The sequence below is a fragment of the Dreissena polymorpha genome, chromosome 13 (assembly GCF_020536995.1).
Source record: "Dreissena polymorpha isolate Duluth1 chromosome 13, UMN_Dpol_1.0, whole genome shotgun sequence".
NCBI lineage: Eukaryota > Metazoa > Mollusca > Bivalvia > Myida > Dreissenidae > Dreissena > Dreissena polymorpha.
This window is the reverse complement of record NC_068367.1, coordinates 13,283,671-13,308,129: the sequence shown is the minus strand read 5'-3', so window position 1 is coordinate 13,308,129 and position 24,459 is coordinate 13,283,671. Positions and strand designations below refer to the sequence as shown.

Below are 24,459 nucleotides of genomic sequence, written 5' to 3'. Positions count from 1 at the left end.
TGAGAGCAAACCAATACCCCACCATCCACCATCTTCAATGGCAATACTTTAACACTTTCCCCCATAAGAAGCAAAGAGAAAATGGCTTTTGCAAAAGCATAAAACCAGAACAGCCTGCGAGTAACTTGCAGTCGGTTCTGGTTTCATGCTGTTTCTGCTCATCTGTATCTTAGGGTTGGAAATGAAGCCTTTTAAACTGTTATCCAGTAAGAAAGGTCTTTAATTAAATGCAACTTTCTAAGGGACTACACATGCGTAAAAATAAGTATCTAAGTGGTAAAAGATTAATATCAAACTCAAGACCTATTATACCTTTCTAACAAACTTCTCAGTCAAAGTGGTGCTTGGATAATTCTCCATTTCCTTCTCATCAATAGCGGTCACCCTGGTGACTGGCACACACCCTGCGGGGTAGTTGAGTACGTTGTACAGGGTAGTGTATGTGGCACCACCTGGAGGGTGTAGGAAAACAGTACAGCCTCACTCAAGGAAACGTTGGCTTAATGCATGTCCGTAAAATGTCTTCCTAGATTAGCCTGTGCAGTCTGCACATGCTAATCAGAGATGACACTTTCCACTTTTATGGCATTTTTCCTTTAAAAGCTCAAAAACACTTAATATCAACAATGGTATCTTGAAAAAAATAAAGTTAACACATAAACAGAGCTGTCTCCATAGGATGAAATATGCCCCCGATAAACGCTTTGATAGTAATTATGAGCATTTTTCGAAACCTAAACACATTTTTCGAAACCTTAACGCGGACTCTAAGTTCAAGGTCAAGGTCAAAGGGGTCAAAATTTGTGTGCATATGGAAAGGCCTTGTGCAAATACACAAGCATTCCAAATATGAAGGTTACATCTGAAGCGACATAAAAGTTATGAGCATTTTTTGAACCTAAACGCTAAGTGTGACGGACAGACAGACAGACAGACGGACAGTGCATTCACTATATGCCCTCCTTCGGGGGCATACACATTTAATGTTCCTTATAGCAGTAGCCAAAATTTCAACGCTAGATGTGATCTGGTATAGATAAGATTTTATACAATACAAAATGCACGTTATTTTGTTGTGTGTCATATTCCATGTGAATTGCAGGCTACAATTTCAGAACATTTTCAAGCGAACCCGAGATTGGCTTCGGGCAGTTTTGGAAGCATGACTTTATCTCATGAATACATTGTTATTCAACGCTGCATGAAGCCAGTCCAGCGTTTGCTTGTAAATGTTCGGATATTGTGCGGGAAATTAACATGGAATATACTAAAAATTACCAAAAAAAAATAATCAATTAAACAATTTGCTTAAAGAATATATTAATTTACATTATTTGTTAAATGTCTTTGAATCTTTTTAAGAACGTTATAAAATTCAAAATTTAGCTGGCTTAAAATACAAACAAGAGCACCGCCTTGCGGGTGCAGACCGCTCATCTATTTTCTTTTTAAAGGTGAAGGGACTCTCATTTTCAATCACAATTGAGGGAGGGGTGGAGTGAAGAGGGGTGTATAGTGTGGGGGCGTGGACATTTATTACATTATCTTCCAAAAATGCGGGAAAAAAAAAAAAATCGGCGGGGGGGGGGGGGGGGGGTATAGTGTGAGGGTGTGGTGGTCATTTGTGAGATGATCTTAAAATATAAAATAAAAAAATTCGTGGGGGGGGGGGGGGGGGGGGGGGGTGGAGAATTCGGGGGGGGGGGGGGGGGGGGGGAGTGGGGTATTCTTGGGTGCGATGGTTGGACGGTATTTCAAACATAAAATAATAAAAATAAATATTTGTGTTTTTTTAACCGTTTCAAACAAAAAAATTGGAGGGTGGGGTGGGGGGGGGGTGGAGGGGGGGGGTATAGTATAGTGTGAGGGTGTGGTGGTCATTTGTGAGATGATCTTAAAAAAAAAAAAAATAGGGGGGGGGGGGGGGGGGATACTATAGTGTGAGGGTGTGGAAGTCATTTGTGAGATGACCTTAAAAAACAAAAAACAAATTAGGGGGGAGGGGAATTCGAGGGGGGTATTCTTGGGTGCGATGGTTGGACGGTATTTCAAACATAAAATAATAAAAATAAATATTTGTGTTTTTTAACCGTTTCAAAAAAAATAAATTTGGAGGGGGGTGGGGTGGGGGGGGGGGGGGTATAGTATAGTGTGAGGGTGTGATGGTCATTTGTGAGATGATCTTAAAAAAAAAAAAAAAAAAAAAATAGGGGGGGGGGGGGGGGAGGGGAGGGCACGGGGGATGGTTTGGGTGGAGTCTATTGTGACGTCAGGTAAGAGTAGTTTTGTCAAAGTTGTAATCAAATCTAATCATAAATAAAGAAGTTGTGGCATTTTTAGCAAAATTTAATAATTTGACCTTGAGAGTCAAGGTCATTCCAAGGTCAAGGTAAAATTCAACTTGCCAGGTACAGTAACCTCATGATAGCATGAAAGTATTTGAAGTTTGAAAGCAATAGCCTTGATACTTTAGAAGTAAAGTGGATCGAAACACAAAATTTAACCATATATTAAAAATAACTAAGTCAAAAAAGGGCCATAATTCCGTAAAAATGACAACCAGAGTTATGCAACTTGTCCTTTTACTGTACCCTTATGATAGTTTGCGAGTGTTCCAAGTGTTAACAAAATTTTCAATTTTCTAAGTATAAAGGGCCCATAATTCAGTCCAAATGCCAGTCAGAGTTACATAACTTTGCCTGCACAGTCCCCTTATGATAGTTAATAAGTGTTGCAAGTATGAAAGCAATACCTTTGATACTGTAGGAATACAGTGGACCTAAACACAAAACTTAACCAAATTTTCAATTTTCTAAGCATAAAAAGGGCACATAATTCTGTCAAAATGCCAGTCAGAGTTACATTACTTTGCCTGCACAGTCCCCTTATGATAGTTAGTAAGTGTTGCAAGTATGAAAGCAATAGCTTTGATACTAAAGGAATAAAATGGACCTAAACACAAAACTTAACAAAAAATTTCAATTTTTTAAGTATAAAAAGGGCACATAATTCTGTCAAAATGCACGCCAGAGTTATCTAACTTTGCCTGCCCAGTCCCCTCATGATAGTAAGTAAGTGTACCAAGTTTGAATGCAATAGCATTGATACTTTCTGAGAAAAGTGGACCTAAACGCAAAACTTAACCGGACGCCGACGCCAAGGTGATGACAATAGCTCATAATAAAAAAAAAATAGATGAGCTAAAAATGTTCCCATTTAATCGATACCAGTACTATTCCTAAAGTGGTGAAAAAAAACGCTGGTTTATATTCTGACTCAAAATTTAGTTTATCTCAATTTTCAAGCTGAGCTTGTCCATAATTCTCATGTGTGATTAAGATTTTATTTAAAGTGTTGAGTTAGACTCAATCCTGAGTCTGAGGAAGAATATATGAATATTCCTACAGCTGTGATTTGAGATTGTGTTCCCTTACCAACAATGCGATGTTCTGAATACTTACCGTAGCTGAGTGGAAACTCAAATCTCAGATTTCAAGTTGAGCTAAAAAATTGAGAATGTTCGTGACACTGAGCCCAGAGCTTACAGATTTGTGTCAATTGCAATCACTTTTGCTAATGACTGACATCTAGTAAAGCCTTTTCAACTCAGAAGCAAAGTTTTAATGGTTATGCCCAACCAGCATTAAACCACAATAGCCTGAAAGCAGCTCGCAGTCTGTTCAGGTTTACTGCTGTGTGCTGCTTATCAGAATCTTAGGGGTGCAAATGAGACCTTAAAACTTAAATCTAGTAATAAGATCTTCAATTAAAGTTGATTTTCTTAATAACTAACAAGAGATATGTTTGTCAGAAACACATCGCCCCCTATTGCGCCACTTTGAAGCCATATATTTGACCATTTTTTTGAAGGATGACCTTGACCTTTCACCACTCAAAATGTGCAGCTCCATGAGATACACATGCATGCCAAATATCAAGTTGCTATCTTCAATATTGAACAAGTTATGGGAAAAGTTAAATAGGTCAAAGTGTGTATCTGAGTGGAAAGGGTTAAAAGCATGGCTTACCCAGCAGGAACTTGACCGCCCCAATGGGAGAGGCTACAAAAGGCATCACTGGACACACAATGGCATCCAGTCCCTTTTCTTTCCAGAGTCTCTCAAATTCCAACTTGTACTTCTGGATTTCATGTGCCAGTTCCCACCAACCGCTGATGGACCTAGTGTTTATATCAAAGATTGAAGATGAATCATGATTGGGTTAATAAATAATTTTTAATTTAACTCTGTTTTTTTTATTAATAAACTACAATTTTGAGTTCCCATTTAACAACTGGACATAAAGGGAATTAACAATAAGTGCTAATCCTTACTAATCTACCTTTCAAACAGAGGTAAGAAGCATCAGGTGAATGACCCAGTTGTACAATTACATGACATCTATATACAGAGGTAAGGAGCATCAAGTAAATGTGCAAGTATACAACTACATGGCATTTATATACAGATGTAATGAGCATTGGGTGAAAGTGCAGCTTTGCAACTACAGGGCATCTATATAAAGAGGTAAGGAGCACCAGTTGAATGTCAGATCTAGGCAATTATAGGACATCTTTCTATAGATGTAAGGAGCATTGGGTGAAAGTGCAAGCTATAAATTACAGGATATCTATATACAGACGTAAGGAATATCAGATGAATGCGTCATCTTTACAATTTACAGGACATCTATATACAAAATTACTTACTCCCCTCCTAACATACTTCGCATCTGTTGACCGGGTACTTCATCCTACAAAGACATGGAAATTGTTTAGTCTTGCAACTTGCATATTGGTTACAAACAAAATGCAATTATTTCAAACTAATGACCAAGTCAAAAAAGGGCCATAATTCCGTAACAATGACAACCAGAGTTATGCAACTTGTCCTTTTACTGTACCCTTATGATAGTTTGCGAGTGTTCCAAGTATGAAAGCAATATCTATGATAGTTTAGGGGTAAAGTGGACCAAAACACAAAACTTAACAAAATTTTCAATTTTCTAAGTATAAAGGGCCCATAATCCCGTCCAAATGCCAGTCAGAGTTACATAACTTTGCCTGCACAGTCCCCTTATGATAGTTAATATGTGTTGCAAGTATGAAAGCAATAGCTTTGATACTGTAGGAATAAAGTGGACCTAAACACAAAACTTAACAAAATTTTCAATTTTCTAAGTATAAAAAGGGCACATAATTCTGTCAAAATGCCAGTCAGAGTTACATTACTTTGCCTGCACAGTCCCCTTATGATAGTTAGTAAGTGTTGCAAGTATGAAAGCAATAGCTTTGATACTTGAGGAATAAAATGGACCTAAACACAAAACTTAACAAAAAATTTCAATTTTCTAAGTATAAAAAGGGCACATAATTCTGTCAAAATGCACGCCAGAGTTATCTAACTTTGCCTGCCCAGTCCCCTCATGATAGTAAGTAAGTGTACCAAGTTTGAATGCAATAGCATTGATACTTTCTGAGAAAAGTGGACCTAAACGCAAAACTTAACCGAACGCCAACGCCGACGCCAAGGTGATGACAATAGCTGATAATTTAAAAAAAATAAATAGATGAGCTAAAAAAGAATCTTGTTTAACTTGTTACAAAACTTGTTACAAAATATTCTTTTTTTTACCTCCTCTTAAATTAGGAAATTCACCAAGTACTCAGAACTAATGAAATTGTTAATATCGCTATACATAATTTGGCTTACACTTTAAAGTAATGAACTGTAAATGTTTACCTTGTGTACTAGAGACACAATGTAGGACAGTGGCCGTAGGAGAAAGTTGGGAAACTTATATGCGTAGATGAGCATCTGAATGGAGGAATCTACTACGTCTTCTGACCTGTAACCACAGTGGTGGAAACTTATATGGTGGTCTAATTTTATACAATCATAACACTTCTATTGACATAATATCACACTGGTGAATGAGCAAAGCTGTATTTTCACCTAAATCAACAAAGCTTACATGCATAGAAAATTGAGAAAAAAAAATCAAAAGTAATATTACATTTTTTTTTCTATAGTCTTTTTTTTTTCAATAATAATTAGACGTATCAAACTAATGCCAACACAGCATATGTTTGGACACAAACAAGCGAATTCCTTGTACTTTTATCCCCTACCAAATACATTTTGTTTATGGATGGGTGCAGAATTAAAAGAAAAGGTGTAAGTGAAGGGTTAAACAATCTGAAATGAAGCATACTTTTTAACATAACAAAGGATACTATTACAAGGTGGTTTTATTAAAAGAGGAAGTGTATGGACACATGTTGTGCCTCATTCAGCTGTCACTGTATATACATGCCGCTCAGTTTTAATTTAATCTTCCATAAAAAAAGCTTATAAAAAAGACATTTTAAAGGAAGAAACAGTAATAAATTTGCTATTTAAAGGCAGTGTGCAACAAAAGTTGTGTGACAATGACCATAGGGACATGGGTCTTTGGTGTGCATCAATGCCTGATAACGATGAGGGCATTTGAGAATTTAAGAAAATAAGGAATAATAAAATCAAACAATTTTACATTTGACCTCAGTGTGCAACCTGGACCACCCTACAGACCTGGGCCTTCCCTGTGAAATACAGCCAGATAAAGAAGAACAACTGTATACAGTTATTACAATATCCCTTAATGCATAGTGTAGTAATGGCTTAATTATGAATGATTCCTCAAATGTGTGCTTTATCCTTCTTAAAGAAACAAGAATACCATTTTTTTAGTAAATGGGCTTTGTGCATCATTTACAAATATCATGTATATACATCAACATTACCTAGTGTGTAAACATCTGTTAACCCTTAAAGCGCTGGAGCTGAATTTTAAAGGCCTTTGCAAACAGTTTGGATCCAGATGAGACGCCACAGAACGTGGCGTCTCATCAGGATCCAAACTGTTTGCTATTCTGATAGTATTCTTTGAAAAAAATCGAAGAAAATGCTAATTTTAGAAATTCTGCAGACGACATTTTAGCAGACGACAAATTTCCCAGCATGCAAAGGGTTAAAAGCTACTCATACTGAAGGACTACTAGCTGACAAAATCAGGTGGTCCTTCATGAATTTTGTTGGTGCTCTTAGTTTAACATTTATCACAGTCATCAAATCCTAATAAATTATCTTAAGTAATTGTGAATATCAAGCTGAAATAACATTTTGTGGGAAAATAAATGAGAATCTAAATGCATATATCATCCCCACATTATTTAAATGGTTACAGTTACGAATAGTATGATAAATGTAATTGAGCGATGCTCTGTGAAAAGGGGGTTAAATGTTTGTGCATAAAGTGTTGCTTTCTGCCTAAACTGGATTTTGCCAAGACACTTCTTTAAACAGAAAATATAAAAGCGGAAAGTGTCGTCCCTGATTAGCCTGTGCAGACTGCACAAGCTAATCTGGGACAACACTTTACGAACTTTCATTTTACCCCCTTTTCACAGAATACAGCCCGAATGCATTTTATACCATCAGACTAGACACAGGGTCACAATGTTGCTCACAAGCACATATTCCAAAACCAAAGCCCTGACTGATCTGAAAATGGCGTTTGGGGGATGAGTCAAATAACTGGTTTAACCCAAGTGCTGACTGATCCAAAAAAGAGTTTAACGTGATGAGTCAAGTATTTGGGATATCATATTTGCCTGGGGCAAAATGCTAGTCAACACTTTGAGCCGGCAAACAATATTGTACATGTGAGTTAACATACAGCTGTGAGATGAAGTTCTTGCCCCCGTCACCAAATACCGCACCCGCAAACAGCTTGCAAAACATGCCCCGTGGGTCTGGCACCTCAAACGGAACAAGCTGAAAATATATAGATGTTCATTAAATGTTTTTATGGCAAATTTGTGACAGAAATTTGGCTCCATTCCCCTGCTTTACAATTAAAAATTGCCTTTTCTTTTACTTTATACCCCCCCCCCCCCTCACCCACCCAGGCTTGTAAGTATAATTGTCAAAACAACAAGAGCGCAATTGTAAACAAGAGCTGCGTTTTAAAAACATAATTCCCCCTACTGTGCACTTTGTAGTCCAGCAGCAGCTATTTTACAGAAAACAAGGCCCATAACGCTGCCAAAATTCAATGGACCAAAACGAAACTCACACTTCATCTGTAGGTCAAGTAGGTAGACTCAAATACCCAATATCAGCTCAATATGTGAAAGTGTTGCATAAAAAACCTTCGGATAATGGTTATCATAGAGATTTCTTAGTCCAAAGCCCACAACTTAGCCAAAAATCAATGGACCAGAACAATTTTCAGACTAGTTTCTAAGTCCAAGGCCTATAACTTTGCCAAAAATCAATGGACCAGAACATTTTTCAGACTAGTTTCTAAGTCCAAGGCCTATAACTTCGCAAAAAATCAATGGACCAGAACAAATTTCACACTTCATCTGTAGGTCATGAAGGTTAACTTATATACCAAAAATCAGCACAATATCTGAAAGCGTTGTGTAAAAAAACTCCGTAAAATGGTAATTAGAGAAAAAACAAGAGCTGTCACCATAGGATGACTTATGCCCCCTATAAACGCTTGGTAGAAGTTATGAGCTTTTTTGGAAACCTAAACGCAGATTTCGAAACCTAAACGCGGACCCTAAGTTCAAGGTCAAGGTCACAGGGTTCAAAATTTGTGTGCCTTGTCCACATACACATGCATGCAAAATATGAAATTGCAGGCTTTTTCCGCTCCATTTTGGGAATACGCCACACTGGAATTTTGGGAATTTCGCGTCGTGAAAACCCCCATTTTGGGAAAAAAATTATTCGCAAAATTGGCTCAATTGGGAAAAATGATCGCATGTAAATAGTGTTTCTTATATTTCAAAGAAGAAGCCGTTAACTGGTAAATAACGACTATTTTGATAACTTATTATTAAAATTTTACAAAGTATTATGAAGGTGAGATAAGTGCAGGTTTTTTAATCTGAATTTGGGGAAAAGGCCTGGCCTTTTTTGAGGTGAAAAAAATCGTGTGAAGCGCCGGATTTTGAGGAAAATAAGGAAAGTCTTAAATAATCATTAACATATTTTACAGCTTTTAAAACAAATTCAAGGAAACAGATAATTTAATTATGCAACACTTTCTATTTTCTACACCGGATCAGGTAAACTTATATATTTTAAGTTAAAAAAAAAAAAAAAAAATTTTTTTTTTTTTTTTTTGGAATTGGGAATATTTTTTTTTCGATTGGGAAAAAAACAACCAAATTTGCATTGGGAATGGGGCCGAATTTCGGACCCGTGGCATAGGGCGGAAAAAGCCTGAATTGCTATCTGAAGCACATAGAAGTTATGAGCATTTTTCGAAATCTAAACGCAAAGTGTGATGGACAGACAGAAGGACAGTCCGATCACTATATGCCCTCCTTCGGGGGCATAAAAATGTCTTAAAATATCAAAACAAATCAGACAGCCACATAAACAAGAGAGCAGACACCATGCTTAATCCTTGAAATGCACTAAGTGACCCTGTGACCTAGTTTTTGACCCGGCATGACCCATATTTGATCTTGACCTAGATATTGTCTTGATACAACTTCTGACCAAGTTTGGTAAAAATCAGATGCAAACTACTTAAATTAGAGAACGGACACCATGCGAAATCCTTGAAATGCACTAAGTGACCCCGTGACCTAGTTTTTGATCCAGCATTACCCATATTCGAACATGACCTAGATATTGTCTTGATACAACTTCTGACCAAGTTTGGTAAAGTTCAGATGAAAACTACTTCAATTAGAGAGCGGACACCATGCTAAATCCTTGAAATGCACTAAGTGACCCCAAGACCTAGTTTTTGACCCGGCATGACCCATATTGGAACTTGACCTAGATATTGTCTAGATACAACTTCTGACCAAGTTTGGTAAAGATCGGATGAAAACTATTTGAATTAGAGAGCGGACATGAAAAGAGTGACAGACTGACAGACAGACGGCAGTGCGAAAACTATATACTACTCTTCTTCGAAAGGGGGCATAAAAATGGAGTCCAAGGCCCAAATTCAATGGACCGCGCCAAATTTTAGGTTTAATCTGCAGGACAGTCGGACCACAGTGCCACTGCTATATTCCACCCTACCGGGGGCATAAAAAGACACATCCATATATATCTAATGCCCTTTTAAGGAAATAATTTTACAGACAAAAAACATTTGTTTGATATATTGTACTTTTAACCCTGACTTGTGACCTTGACCTTTTCTATGGTTGTGTAACCCAGTCTTGCTTAGACTTTCATTTTTGCTAGGTCACTTTAAAATTCACTCATGCTGGAGAAAATTTTGCTACGGACAGTATTTGAGGTTTACTTGTTGTATTTGACCAGTGACCTTTAACAGTAACATTAATCATGACCCTAGGGACTGTGCTTTTGAGTGCAAGACACTTATCTCACCATGCTTTTGCCAAGCTTTTTGAAGATCTTTCCATGCTCAAAAAAGGTTAAACATGCACTCCTAAGTCTCAGATTACAGATCACCCCCTCGGAGGTTCAAATAACATTGTCTTTTATTTGTTACTAAATTAACTAAGGTCAGAGCTCCAGATAAAAATTTGGTCAAATTCTTATTTACTCCCTATTTTAAAAATTAATTCTTATTTTACCCCCTTTTTATAAAATTAATTCTTAACAATATATTACCAAATATTTTTTTATTCATTGTTTTTGACATATCAACAATTCAACATTTTGGTTTATAGTCTTGGAAAAGCCTGGCTTTCCTTCTCCGTTTCTTGCTTTCCCGTAATCGGACCGCTTTTTCTGGTCTGAACCTGAATGTTTTTTGAGTGCTTTAGATTCACAGTCATTTACGCAAGAGCTTATAAGTTGATCAATTATTGACGAAACCATGCTTTGGGTATTTGAATCTAATTGAAAGACTGCATGCAGCGTGGACTTTAGACACTGAAATGGCTTTTTTTTGCCTTCCACGCTTCGATACACCGCTTCGGTCGGACATTTTGATTTTTTATGTAAAACGGTCACTGACACTTCGGCTTAGGTCGTAATGGCCTTTTGGTCGCCGTTAAAGTCATATCAAAAACTATATTGAACATTTAATTTTCATGAAATATTGAGTAGGTATACAGTATATTACTTGTGTATAAAAATTACGATAAGTGTAATTAAAAAGGTAAAATAAAAAGCAATGACTCGCCTGCAATTCTAGGAGAACAGACTCGAGACCGTTTGGCCTTTCGACCGTTCTTAGGTGTGGCCCCTCCTCACAGCAAACGCTTGAGTGACGTTAACTTAAAGTTGTAGTTTTAATTGAGCGCCTAGACGAGTCATAACCGGGATGAAATGTTTACCGTATATAATTTGCTACTGGAAGTTTCACGCGCGTTCGAAAATTTCGAATTCGTGTTTTATTTTTTCAATGCTTAACTTTACGCAAAGATTTAAAATCTAAATCGTTATTTAAGACATTCAATTCATTTTTACGCATATACGCATGTTATCTGGAGCACTGTAAGGTATAATTATATAAAAGATTTTACCAACTATCCCTGCAATTTTGTGGAAAACAAGAGCTGTGTTTGTGAAACACAATGCCCCCTACTGCTCCACTTTGAAGCCATTTATTTAACCTTTGACCTTGAAGGATAATTGACCTTACACCACTCAAAATGTGCAGTTCCATGAGATACACATGCATGCCAAATATCAAGTTGCTATCTTCAATATTGCAAAAGTTATGACCAAGGTTAAAGTTTTGGGACAGACAGACAGACACACACATACAATGACAGACAGGCCAAAAACAATATAAACCCGATCATTCAATCCGGGGGCATAAAAAACTTGTGTTGCAGCAAATAAATTCCTCATTGTTTTACAATAAAATATATAAAATTAAAAAACATATATATTGATTCCACTTTGTTTTAACACATCATATCCAATATAGTTAAGAAAAGACAGCTGTATATACATACTGTATGTCCTTTTCTCCTGAGAGCTTCCACAGCCAGATTTAGGCCCCTTTTTACTCCAGGAATAGGCGGCACATACCCATCACTGTCATAGTAACCAATGCACAGGCTGTCACTGGAGTCGTATAACTGAAGCAAAATGATACAAAATATGTTTGAAATAAAATGTGCCTTGCTCTGGGAAAACAAGGTTTAATGCAGGTCCATATATGCAGTCCCAAAGGCTAATCAGCGACAACACTTTCTGCCTAAACTGGATTTTCACTACGAGACTTTGTATAATAAAAGTTACAACAACACACAAAATTGTCATAAAACCAGGTTTTCAATTTGAACAAGAGCTGTCACCATAGGATGACTTATGCCCCCTATAAACGCTTGATAGAAGTTATGAGCTTTTTTCGAAACCTAAACGCAGATTTCAAAACTTAAACGCGGACCCTAAGTTCAAGGTCAAGGTCACAGGGGTAAAAATGTTCGTGCGTATGGAAAGGCCTTGTCCATATACACATGCATACCAAATATGAAGGATATATCTCAAGGGACATAGAAGTTATGAGCATTTTTCGAAACCTAAACGCAAAGTGTGACGGAAAGACGGACAGGACAGACAGACAGTCCAATCACTATATGCCCCCTTTTCTTCGAAAGGGGGCATAAAAAAAAAGTCTGATAAAGGGAGACAAATCAAAATGTGCATTGTTAGTGATTGTTCCTAGATACCCCCCTTTGGCAAATTCCATCTATTTTTAGTCGTGGCGACCTTGACCTTGGAGATATCGATGTAATTCTTTCACATGACACACCGTCCAATGATTGTCAACAAATATACCGAGTAATTTTAAAAGCTCACGATGAATGACATAGTTACTTCACGCACAGTTACTTCACACACAGTTACTTCACGCACATGCATAAAACACAGTTTTCCCAGAGCAAGCTCACATAAATAGTAGATGTCATATCAGTGCATAACATAAGGCCAATAATAAGTGAGCCATTTAAAATGTAAGACATTACAAATGGAGAATACTATTACTACTCCATCTTGGGATTCAAACTATTTATATAGTTTTTGTAATTGGAACATTCTTTATTAAGAATATATTTATAAGGTCTTGAGTGGTAATGCTTATCAGAATCTTTTACACTCATGTTTAACAGCCCAACTTTATTGAATAACAACAAAAAACAACTTTATTTTAATAAGTAAAATTAATTTTAGCAAACTTAAATTTCCCTTATTTTAAAAAGTAATCTTAATCTTAGCAAACTTAAATTTCCCTGATTAAAAAGAATAAATTATTTATCAACTTTATTAATCATGAATGTCTTTCAGAATGAAAATATATTGTGTTGTATTTTTGTTAAGCACACTTTTTTTTTTAGTTCAAGCTTATCAAGGTATTTACTGTAGTACAATTGAATTTTTTAAAATAATTTTCTCAAAGGAGCACCTAATTAAAATTTTAGCTCAAGCAGCCAATTAGTAAAACAGTGGAATTAGGTAGAGCCTTTTGGATTTTTATAAGAGGACCACCAAAAGAACTGTTGTGTGAAATTATTTTCAAATATGACATCAATACAAAATTTTACGCAAATTGTTAACTACATCGTAACGCCCGTCTACCCACCCATCCCCCTCATTTTTGCTCATCTAAATGCAAAGAATTTGCATAGAAAAATCCAGCTAAACAAGAGATGTGTTTGTCAGAAACACAATGCCCCCTATTGCGCTGCTTTGAATTTTTTTTTAAATATATCATTAGGCAGGTTTAGAAATTATATTCCTTTTAAAGCTTATTACTTCCCTTGGATTGTATTTTTTACTTTTGACCTTGAAGGATAACCTTGACCTTTCACCACTCAAAATGTGCAGCTTTATGAGATACACATGCATGCCAAATATCAAGTCGCAATATTTCAAAAGTTATGGCCAATGTTAAAGTTTTCGGACAGACGGACAGACAGACAGACAGACTGACGGAAAGTTCAACTGCTATATGCCACCCTACCGGGGGCATAAAAAATAAGCTTTCAATGTGCATCTGCATGTTCATACCTCATGATTGAAAGGCAGGGGAGGAATAGAGGTGTCCATTTGAAATAACATTGAGCTCCACACGGCTTCCATCACCTTCCCCAGAGTGTACACATCTCGAGCCATAGGGCCTATTGTTGCCACCACTGAGAATAAAAAATATATAATAGCTCTTGTCATGCTTGCCAACATGGGAAATCTCACAATAACATGAATATTTTAAATACCCAAACACTGAATTTTTTATCTATCACTATTTTTGCATACCAAAACCAATTTAAACAAGAGATGTGTTTGTCAGAAACACAATGCCCCCTAATGCGCCGCTTTTTTTTTACCTTTGACCTTGAAGGATGACCTTGACCTTTCACCACTCAAAATATGCAGCTCCACGAGATACACATGCATGCCAAATATGAAGTTGCTGTGTTCAATATTAAAACAGTTATGAAAATTGATGTTTTTTATATTTTGACCTTGAAGGTTGACCTTGACCTTTCACCACTCAAAATGTGCAGCTTCACGAGATACACATGCATGCCAATTATGAAGTTTCTGTGTTCAATATTAAAAAAGTTATGATAAAACTTTAATGAAGGTTAAAGTTTTAGGAAAGAAAAATACAATGATATTTGACCTTTGACCTTGAAGGATGACCTTGACCTTTCACCACTCAAAATGAGCAGCTCCATGAGATACACATGCATGGTAAATACCAAGTTGGTATGTTCAATATTGCAAAAGTTATCGAACTTTAACCAAGGTTAAAGTTTTGGACAGAATGACAGACGGACAGACAGGACAAAAACATAATACCCCCGATCTAGTGATCCGGGGGCATATAAACAACACCAATTTAATGATATGGCCATTGGTGAAATATGTACACATACAAAACAAGGTACATCTACACAAATCAATCAATCAGTTTGCTTAAGAACATCATACATTGTAAGTCAAGGTCAATGTTGGTAAACTATTGGTTAATATTGAAATACACGTGAAATTATAAATACCTAAGGAAACCTGAACTAAAATTATAATTGCATTCTATTGGTTTATGTTTTTGTGACTAGAACAAAAAATTGTTTATAAAACTTCGATGGAGTTCTATTAATCCAACCATTGCCTGTGTTAATGCAGTATTAGTGCTAACTATAAGTCTGACTACCCAGGGCTGGTGAAATGCTATTTGGGCTTATATGAATTAACAATTAATAGAGTTGGGATAGTGGATTTTATTCCTGTTTTAATGACAGCATAATGATTTATGCTAGTGGTTTCAATATATACTATCAAAAAGGTAGTTTATGATGTATTTTTCTTTACAATAAACACAACAATGCAAAGAAAAATGCTTAAGCCTGATTTACATCCATTAAAAGACATTTCTAATGCAAGGCAACTGACCTAGAGTTTGTCCACGCACCAATTCTTCAGTTGACTGGAACCTGAAACGAGTTTACATGAACAAACTATAATGGAAAAAAATGAGTAGCAGTGCAAGACAATTAATCTTGTAACTGAGTGTCTGAAAAGTTCTAAGGCCAGAAGATTAGTAAACTTGACTAAATGACATAATGTTCAATGCTAGTTGTAGCCCCATTCCAGCCCATTGTTTCAAATTAACTATAAATTAATAAACAAGATATGTGTTTGTCAGAAACAATATGTCCCCTTTTGCGCACTTTGAAGCTATATATTTGACCTTTGAACTTGAAGGATGACCTCGACCTTTTAACACTCAAAATTTGCAGATCCATGAGATACACATGCATGCCAAATATCAAGCTGCTATCTTCAATATTGCAAAAGTTATTTCAAATGTTAAAGTTGGCGCAAACAAACAAACAAACACACAAACAAAGCAACAAACCAACAGACAGGGCAAAAACAATATGTCCCCCACCATAGTGGTGGGGGGCATATAATAACAAACTGCAATTTGAAGCCATATATTTGACCTTTGACCTTGAAGTATGACCTTGACTCAAAAAGTGAAGCTCCATGAGATACACATGCATGCCAAATATCAAGTTGCTATCTTCAATATTGCAAAAGTTATGACCAAGGTTAAAGTTTTGGGAAAGAATGACAGACAGACAGAATGACTGACTGACAGACAGGCCAAAAACAACAAACCCCCCGATCGTTCGATCCGGGGGCATACAAATAATAATTAATTGGAATGGGGCTACAGGTTAGTTACTTTTATATTAATACTTAAAATAAAAAAAATACATTTTTTTTTAAATATAGTTATTTGAAACAGTTTGCGTCATTAAATAATAACTACAAAGATATTTCATTTAACCAATGATAAAACACTGATTCATCTAAGATTATCTAAGACTTTTTCACAAACAATGATACAAATATTGTACAATTTCTGAATAGATCAACAGTAATGACAATAGGCTTAAAAGCTTGTTAATGCCAAAATGATGAAACTTGAATGAGAAAACCATGAATAATTAAACTTGTATTATGCCAGATGACTGCAAGATTCAGAATATGCTGGTAGCAAGCAAATGACAAAAGCTATCAATTCACTTTAATTCATTCATCCCTGTTACAATTTGCAGCAGTTTAAAATCAGTTTATAAAATTGCAGTTAGCAATATAGATCTGCTGTTTTATACATCATAAACCCTTGAAAACATAGTGACAAAAGGAGAAATTACTCATTATGAAAACTTTCTCCTTTCATCACTTCATGAAGATTTTCAAATGACGCCTCCTGAAAGACGCAAAAATGCGCCAAAAACCAGACAATACAACCTAGTTATACAAAATGTACAATGAAAGCTCCATATTAAATGTTTTGAAATAAAGTATTTATAATTAAGGCATATAATGCTCCCAAGAAGAAAATAAAATGAGAATGGTGAACAACATTAAATGAAGACTGCAGCAAGAATGATAAATGTTCTTGTGAAAAGAAGCTATTATGCTACTGTAACAAGAATTAACCTTTTTACCTTACTTCTGTTGTTCATACATTTTCTGAAAATACATGCCATTTGTCTACAATCTATTCTTGGATAACTGACTCTTGCTGCGGCGACTTGTTAATAGCATGGTTAATTATTGAAGACACAAACAATTTTATTCCATTCCCACTACTGACCTAGCTAAGTAGTATACAAATAATAAAAAATAAGTTGTATAGACCAAGGAAAAAGTTGTTTTTTTTCAACAATGCAGTGAAAACAAGACTATTGCCAAGCAATATATGTCCCCTACTGGCTCCACCATTGTCAGAAATATGTTTTTTAAATATATTCGTTGCCATAGCAACCAGAATTTTTGACGTAGGAACACAATGAAATGACATGCATAATGTCCATTTTGCCATCTATCCATGTTTCAAATTTCATTAAAAAAATATTAAGAACTTTTAAAGTTATCACAGGATCCAGAAAAGTGTGACAGACTCACGGACTTACTGACTGACTGACACACAGAGCGCAAACCATAAGTCCCCTCCGTTGAAACCGGTAGGGGACAATAAACAAGTATAATTTCTTGTAAAAGAATTCATTCACTCAGAAAAACAATAATCAACTCCAGCATGAATAAACTTCTAGTTTGCAACTCTTTTCTTTCATTTTGTTTGTTATGGACAAAACGCCACTACTTTGAAATCAGACATAACTTCAGCGAATACAAAATTAAATCATCTTTTCATTTTTTAGCTTCTTACCCATCCTTTATCAGCATAGGGTGCAGGAGTGAAAACATTTTTTTTGTTTCATTTCAGCTTTATATTAATCTCTTTCGTCTATTTATAGGAAAACTATTCAATGCATTCACATAGTGTATTTTTCATAACTGGAATAAAAGGGATGGATACCATAAGCAGTTTATCCGTTTCTTTAAGGTCAACATTCATCTCTAAATCTTGATTTTAGTGAATGGGTAAAAGATACTGTGTTGAGGTATTAACTTTGAACTGTATTTGTTTACTGACAAGAAAAGTGCACTTTAATAAAAGACGGGTTTGTTGTTCTAAATGGCTTAATATGAAATTCCCATTTAAGTAACTGTAGACCATATATTCTTATCCAGAGTGGTAAATTTGTGTCAAATTAAAATCTTATTAGGCAAATTTTTGAGTCGCATTGCAACGATCCCATTGGAAGCTTATTTGGCACTAATTTAGTTTTTTATTATCAATTTCATCAATACATAATTTCTACTTGTTGTCCAGTCTGGCTTGAGTTGAACATCCAGGGATTACATGACAGATGAAAAGTTAACAAGACTATTGTCAAGCAATATGGTCCCGTACCGATGAAACTCAACCATTTTCGGCAATATTTCTAGTCTATTTGTTGCCATAGCAACCAGAATTCTTGACGAAGGAACAAAATGAAATAAAGCGCATAATCTCCATATTTCCATCTATCCATGTTTAAGTTTCATGAAAAAATATGAAGAACTTTTAAAGTTATCACAGGATCCACCATTTTCAGCAATATTTCTAGTTTTTTTTGTTCCCATAGCAACCAGAATTCTTGACAAATGAAAAAAATGAAATGACATGCATAATCTCCATATTGCCACCTATCCATGTTTCGCATGAAAAAATATGAAAAACTTTGAAAGTTATCGCAGGATCCACCATTTTCGGCAATATTTCTAATCTATTTGTTGCCATAGCAACCAGAATTCTTGACATAGGAACAAAATGAAATGACGTTCATAATCTCCATATTGACATCTGTCCACAGACTGACAGACAGAGCGCAAAAACGTAAAAACAAATGAAATGACATGCATAACCTCCATATTGCCATCTATCCATTTTTCAAGTGTCATGAAAAACTATAAAGAACTTTTAAAGTTATGGCAGGATCCACCATTTTCAGCAATATGTCTAGTCTATTTGTTGCCAAAGCAACCAGAATTCTTGACGAAAGAACAAAATGAAATAACATAATCTTCATATTGCCATCTATCCATGTTTCTCATGAAAAAATATGAATAACTTTTAAAGTTATCGCAGGATCCACCATTTTCGACAATATTTCTAGTCTATTTGTTGCCATAGCAACCAGAATTCTTGACATAGGAACAAAATGAAATGACGTTCATAATCTCCATATTGACATCTGTCCACAGACTGACAGACAGAGCGCAAACCATAAGTCCCCTCTGGTTTCACCGGTAGGGGACAATAAACCACTGAAAACAAGTTTTAACTCATGCCTATAATCATAGAGCGCACTGGACCATTTTTTCAGTAGATACATACCCCAGTCTCCCAGCTGTTGGCTTCAGACAGCAAACGCCACAGAAGTGGCTAGGGATGCGCAGGCTGCCACCTATGTCGCTGCCCCAGCCTAGCAGGGAGGCCTCGGACCCTAATATAGCCCCTTCACCGCCTGAAGACCCTCCCGGGCCCCGTGTAAGGTTGTGTGGGTTAAAGGTTGTGCCATAGATTGGGTTCGAGCATTCAAAACTGCAAAGAGAGAATAGATAGAAAAACTGATAACATTGGTTTGTGTTGTCACTGGATTCAAACATTCAAAGCAGGTTTGCAATAATACATTGGTTAAAACATAAGATTCAAACACTAAAAACTGGTTTAAAAGAATATTTATTTTTTACACAGCATTTAAACAATCAAAACTGGTTTGCAATGATAAATTTCTTTATACTTGATTCAAACATTTACAACATGTATGCAATAATGGAGATGTTTTAAGTCTGGATTCAAACACTCAAAACCGGTTTGCAAGAATGGTTTTGATTTAACACTGAATTAACACACTAAAAGCAGGCAAAATTATTTTCTCAACAATCATCTACACATTAAGGTCATTCAATTATTAATGTCTGAGCAAGACCACCCTAATAGTTAAAGATAAGTTGAAAACACAAGCAGAAGGATGTAAGGAATGTATGAATGGTCGGAATGCTTACCGTAAATCCACGAATATAATACGCCCTCGTGCATAATACGCATCCCCGAGTTTGGTCAAAATTTATCGGTAAAAATTGAAAATCCGAGTAAAATATTCACTAAAAAAATCAGTGTCCGAAATTGGCCATTTCCGAAAAAATGTGTCAATATATTTTTGTGCTGTGAAAATAGCAAATCAATTTGGTATTGTCATAGTGCTGTTGTTATGACAGTTGCATAATAAATATCTCTGTCTATTGTTTATATTACCATTGATTGCTACCGATACACACGGGCCCTTTGCTGACATCCGGGTCAAGCAGTCATAATTACAAAAGAAAGAAGAAGAGACGCTGTTTTTTGCTTTTACATTTAATTCAATTTGACAATATTTGGGACGATAATAATTATAATAATAATAAAGTAATAAGAAGACAAAATGGTTACTTCCGTTTTTATAGTTGTCTAGATGAATTCCTTTTTCTTTTTTCGAGTTACAAACTCGATATTTTAATATAACTTAAAATACAATTAAACTGCTCGTGTTTTTCATGATCTTGTTAATTGAAATATGCTGCTGTCATTTAGGCTAGTTTGGGAGTAAAAAACAAATTAATTATCACCTTTCAATTTAATGCGGCAATCGGCAGACAGGTGTAATAGACTCTATTAGCATCAAAAACTAATTATTTAATTACCACTCTTCACTATAGATATGGTAAATATGCAGTAGAAAGATAAATAGTGGTCAGCTAAGAAATATTTATTTACGGGTATTGTCAGTTGTTTTTTTTCATTTGCTAATTTCTTTATACGACTTAGCGTCCAGTCGCTATTTTGTAGGCAGACAACGATATTAACTGTGTATTCAAAGTATACAGTGTCTGCGCATGGATGACCCAATATTATCTGATAGCTCCTCCTGTTCTCACGTTTCATTCGACAACGTCATTTCATGTGTAAGCGAGCTCAATGTTGATTGGCCAGCTACCATGCACACTTCAATAACAATAAGGTAAAGCGATGTCTCAAAATTGGGTACAGACCGGGTTTCGTTTACTGTTCGAATTGCGAACACTTTCATTAAAACGAAGAGACAAAAATAGAAAACCAGTCCTATTTAAATGGCGGATGTTTTCTATGAAATTTTACTAGATTTTCGCATTTTAACAAATAAGATTTTTATTGAGCCAAATTCTCAATATTTTCGCAAATGACTCAAATGGCGAACGACAGCGCGAGCCCTGTTGCACCCCTTTGATGTAATGGTGTAGTTCAAAATGGCTGCCACGAAGCGAATAACAGCGATTAAGTTGAAAATTTGCACAGGAAAATTTTTGTTCTGCTCTAAACTCGTATATTATATGCACCCCCTACTTGAAGAAAAAATCTGCAGGTAAAAAAGTGTGTATTATATTCGTAGATTAACGGTAATACCTCCCACACAATGGGGCCAAAAAATAAATAAAAATGTTTTATTACAAGAGGGCCATGATGGCCTTGAATCGCTCACCTGACTAACCTTGCTTCATGAACTTAAATTTTATTAGACCCATATACAATCCCAAGCCAAATTTCATTAATTAATACATTCTGACAAAATTTCATTAAGACGTGATGAAAACTGTGACCTCTTTCATCTACACAAGGTTTTACTAGAATTTGCCCGGTGACCTAATTTTTGACCCCAGATGACCCATATACGATCCAAAATCAGATATTATCAAGATAAACATTCTGACCATATTTCATTAAGATCATATGAAAACTATGACCTCTATTGTCTTCACAAAGTTTTTCTATGATTTGAGCCCAGATGACCCTAATACAATCCCAACCCAGATTTCATCAAGACTAATATTCTGGCCAAATTTCATAAAGATTTAATGAAAACTGTGACCTCTACTGTCTACAAAAGTTTGTTTTTTTAATCTGACCTAGTTATTGACCCTAGATGACCCAAAGTCAATCCCAATCCAGATTTTAACAAGACAAACATTCTGACTATATTTCAATAAAATCTGATGAAAACTGTGACCTCCATAGTCTACACAAGATTTTTCTATTATTTGACCTAGTTGCTGACCCCAGATGACCCAAATACAATCCAAACAGGGCTCCTCTTGCCAAAAAATTTCTGTGGCCAACATTTTAGCCAAATGGAATTTTGTGTAGCCAAATTTTAGAAACTGTAGCCAAAGTTTTAGCAAAGCATTTGCAGGGGTCAAAGTTTTTGAAAATCCTGAACTTCAAGCTGGGGGCCAGGGGGCCGCAGGGCCCTCGGTGGGTCCAGGGGACAAGGGGGCCAGAGGCCCCCAGAAGCTCATGGATTCGACACATTTAAAGGGGGCCTGTACCTGTTCTGGTGATTCTATTTTCTTAAACAAGAGGGCCATGATGGCCCTGAATCGCTCACCTGACTCATTAAGATCAGATGAAAACTATGACCTCTATTGTCTACACAATGTTTTTCTATGATTTGACCTAGTGACCTAGTTCCTGACTCTAGATGACCCAAATACAATCCCAATCCAGATTTCATCAAGATAAACATTCTGACCACAGTTCATAAATATTGGATGAAAACTGTGACCTCTATTGTCAACACAAGGTTTTTCTATTTATTTGACCTAGATTTTTACCCCAGATGACCCAAATACAATCTTACCCAGATTTCATCAAGAATTCTGACCAAATTTCATAAAGGTTGGATGAAAACTGTGATCTCTAATGTCTACACAAGGTTTTTCTATTATTTGACCTAGTGACCTAGTTTTTGACCCCAGATGACCCAAATAAAATCCCAACCCAGATTTCATCAAGATAAACATTCTGACCAAATTTCATTAAGATTGGATGAAAACTGTGACCTCTATTGTCTACAGAAGGTTGTTCTATTATTTGACCTAGTGACCTTGTTTTTGACCCCAGATGACCCAAATACAATCCCAAACCAGATTTCATCAAGATAAACATTTTGACCAAATTTCATCAAGATTGGATGCAAACTGTGACCTCTACTGTCTACACAAACAAATTGTTGACGGATGGACGCACGGACACACGCAGGCACGCACAACGGACGCCGGACATCACACGATCACATAAGCTCACCGTGTCACTTCATGACAGGTGACCTAAAAATATGTGTCGAGATAAACATGAACAGTTGTGGTTAAAATCCCATAGAAACAAGGGCTGTTTGTAAAACATGCATGCCCCCCTATATGGGCTATAAGTTGTAGTAGCAGCCATTGTGTGAATACGTTTTTTGTCACTGTGAATGGTGGTGGTGGTGGTGGTGGTGTAGTAGTAGTAGTAGTAGTAGTAGTAGTAGTAGTAATAGTAGTTGTAGTAGTAGTAGTAGTAGTAGTAGTAGTAGTAGTAGAAGAAGTAGTAGTAGTAGTAGTAGTAGTAGTAGTAGAAGTAGTAGTAGTAGTAGTAGTAGTAGTAGTGGTAGTTGTAGTAGTAGTAGTAGTAGTAGTAGTGGTAAAAGTAGTAGTAGTAGTGGCAGTAGTAGTAGAAGGTGGTGGTGGTGGTGGTGGTGGTAGTAGTAGTAGAAGTAGTAGTAGTAGTAGTAGTAGTAGTAGTAGTAGAAGAAGTAGTAGTAGTAGTAGAAGTAGCAGTAGTAGTAGTAGTAGTAGTAGTAGTAGTGGTAGTAGTAGTAGAAGTAGTAGCAGTAGTAGTAGTAGTAGAAGTAGTAGTAGTAGTAGTAGTAGTAGTAGTAGTAGTAGTAGTAGTAATAGTAGCAGTAGCAGAAGCAGTAGCAGCATTACAAGACCAATACTTAAGAATGATCAAATGGGAAAAGGTAACCTAGCACTGGCAGTAAATATGGGGCTCATTTACAGGTCAGATTTGGAATCTCTGCTGTAAAATGAGATTTTGAATGATTTAAAGGGAGGCAAATCTGTAATAAAAAGAACATGCATAAACCGTAGTTGTTTCCCTTGTTTGAACCATGCTAAATCCTTACAAGTTTGGAAAGAATTGGATGAAAAATTTGGACTTTATTGCATAAACACCATTTTCTCAATTCAAGGGGAGGTAATTCTGTACTTCATGGACCAATAACGCTCATTTTTTGTAGGGTTCGTTTCCTTATTGATATAAAGACACTGTGCAAATTTGGAAAGGATCGGACAAAAAATGTGGAAGATTTTTTAAAATTTTCACAAAATAGGCAAAAACGAATAAACATGCAAAGTTCAACGAGCTCCTGCGGCCATGTTTTTTGACGAATCAAATTTCTTTGAACAACTTTTTCAGGGGAGCCTTCAAAGGTCATCCCTGTGAAATTTTTTGAAAAACTGATGAGCGGTTTCTGACAAGAAGATTTTTTAAGGTTTTTACCATATATGGTCATGGCGGCCATCTTGGTTATGTGATCAAATTTTTTTAACAATTCTTTTGTCCCATGACCTAGGGATGCTCCACATGAAATTTAGTTGAAATTGGCTCAATGGTTTAGTAGAAGAAGATGTTTACAAATTGTTTACAGACAGACGGACGGACGGACGGACGGACGCCGGACGCTGAGTGATCACAATA

General features: G+C 36.1%; 1 protein-coding gene across 5 annotated transcripts in view; it reads right to left on the bottom strand.

The window, feature by feature from the left end:
• Nucleotides 1-24,459, bottom strand: part of LOC127855313 (fatty-acid amide hydrolase 1-like) — a 126,259-nt gene that overhangs the window by 7,280 nt on the left and 94,520 nt on the right. For all 5 annotated transcript variants that reach the window (XM_052390776.1, XM_052390774.1, XM_052390773.1 and 2 more), the window contains 9 exons: nucleotides 19,258-19,464; nucleotides 15,408-15,448; nucleotides 14,019-14,143; nucleotides 11,960-12,085; nucleotides 7,720-7,817; nucleotides 5,742-5,847; nucleotides 4,709-4,752; nucleotides 4,029-4,180; nucleotides 313-452 (listed from right to left, as the gene is read on the bottom strand). In XM_052390776.1, coding sequence (XP_052246736.1) covers nucleotides 313-452; nucleotides 4,029-4,180; nucleotides 4,709-4,752; nucleotides 5,742-5,847; nucleotides 7,720-7,817; nucleotides 11,960-12,085; nucleotides 14,019-14,143; nucleotides 15,408-15,448; nucleotides 19,258-19,464 — 1,039 coding nt within the window. The remainder of the gene's footprint in view (nucleotides 1-312; nucleotides 453-4,028; nucleotides 4,181-4,708; nucleotides 4,753-5,741; nucleotides 5,848-7,719; nucleotides 7,818-11,959; nucleotides 12,086-14,018; nucleotides 14,144-15,407; nucleotides 15,449-19,257; nucleotides 19,465-24,459) is intronic.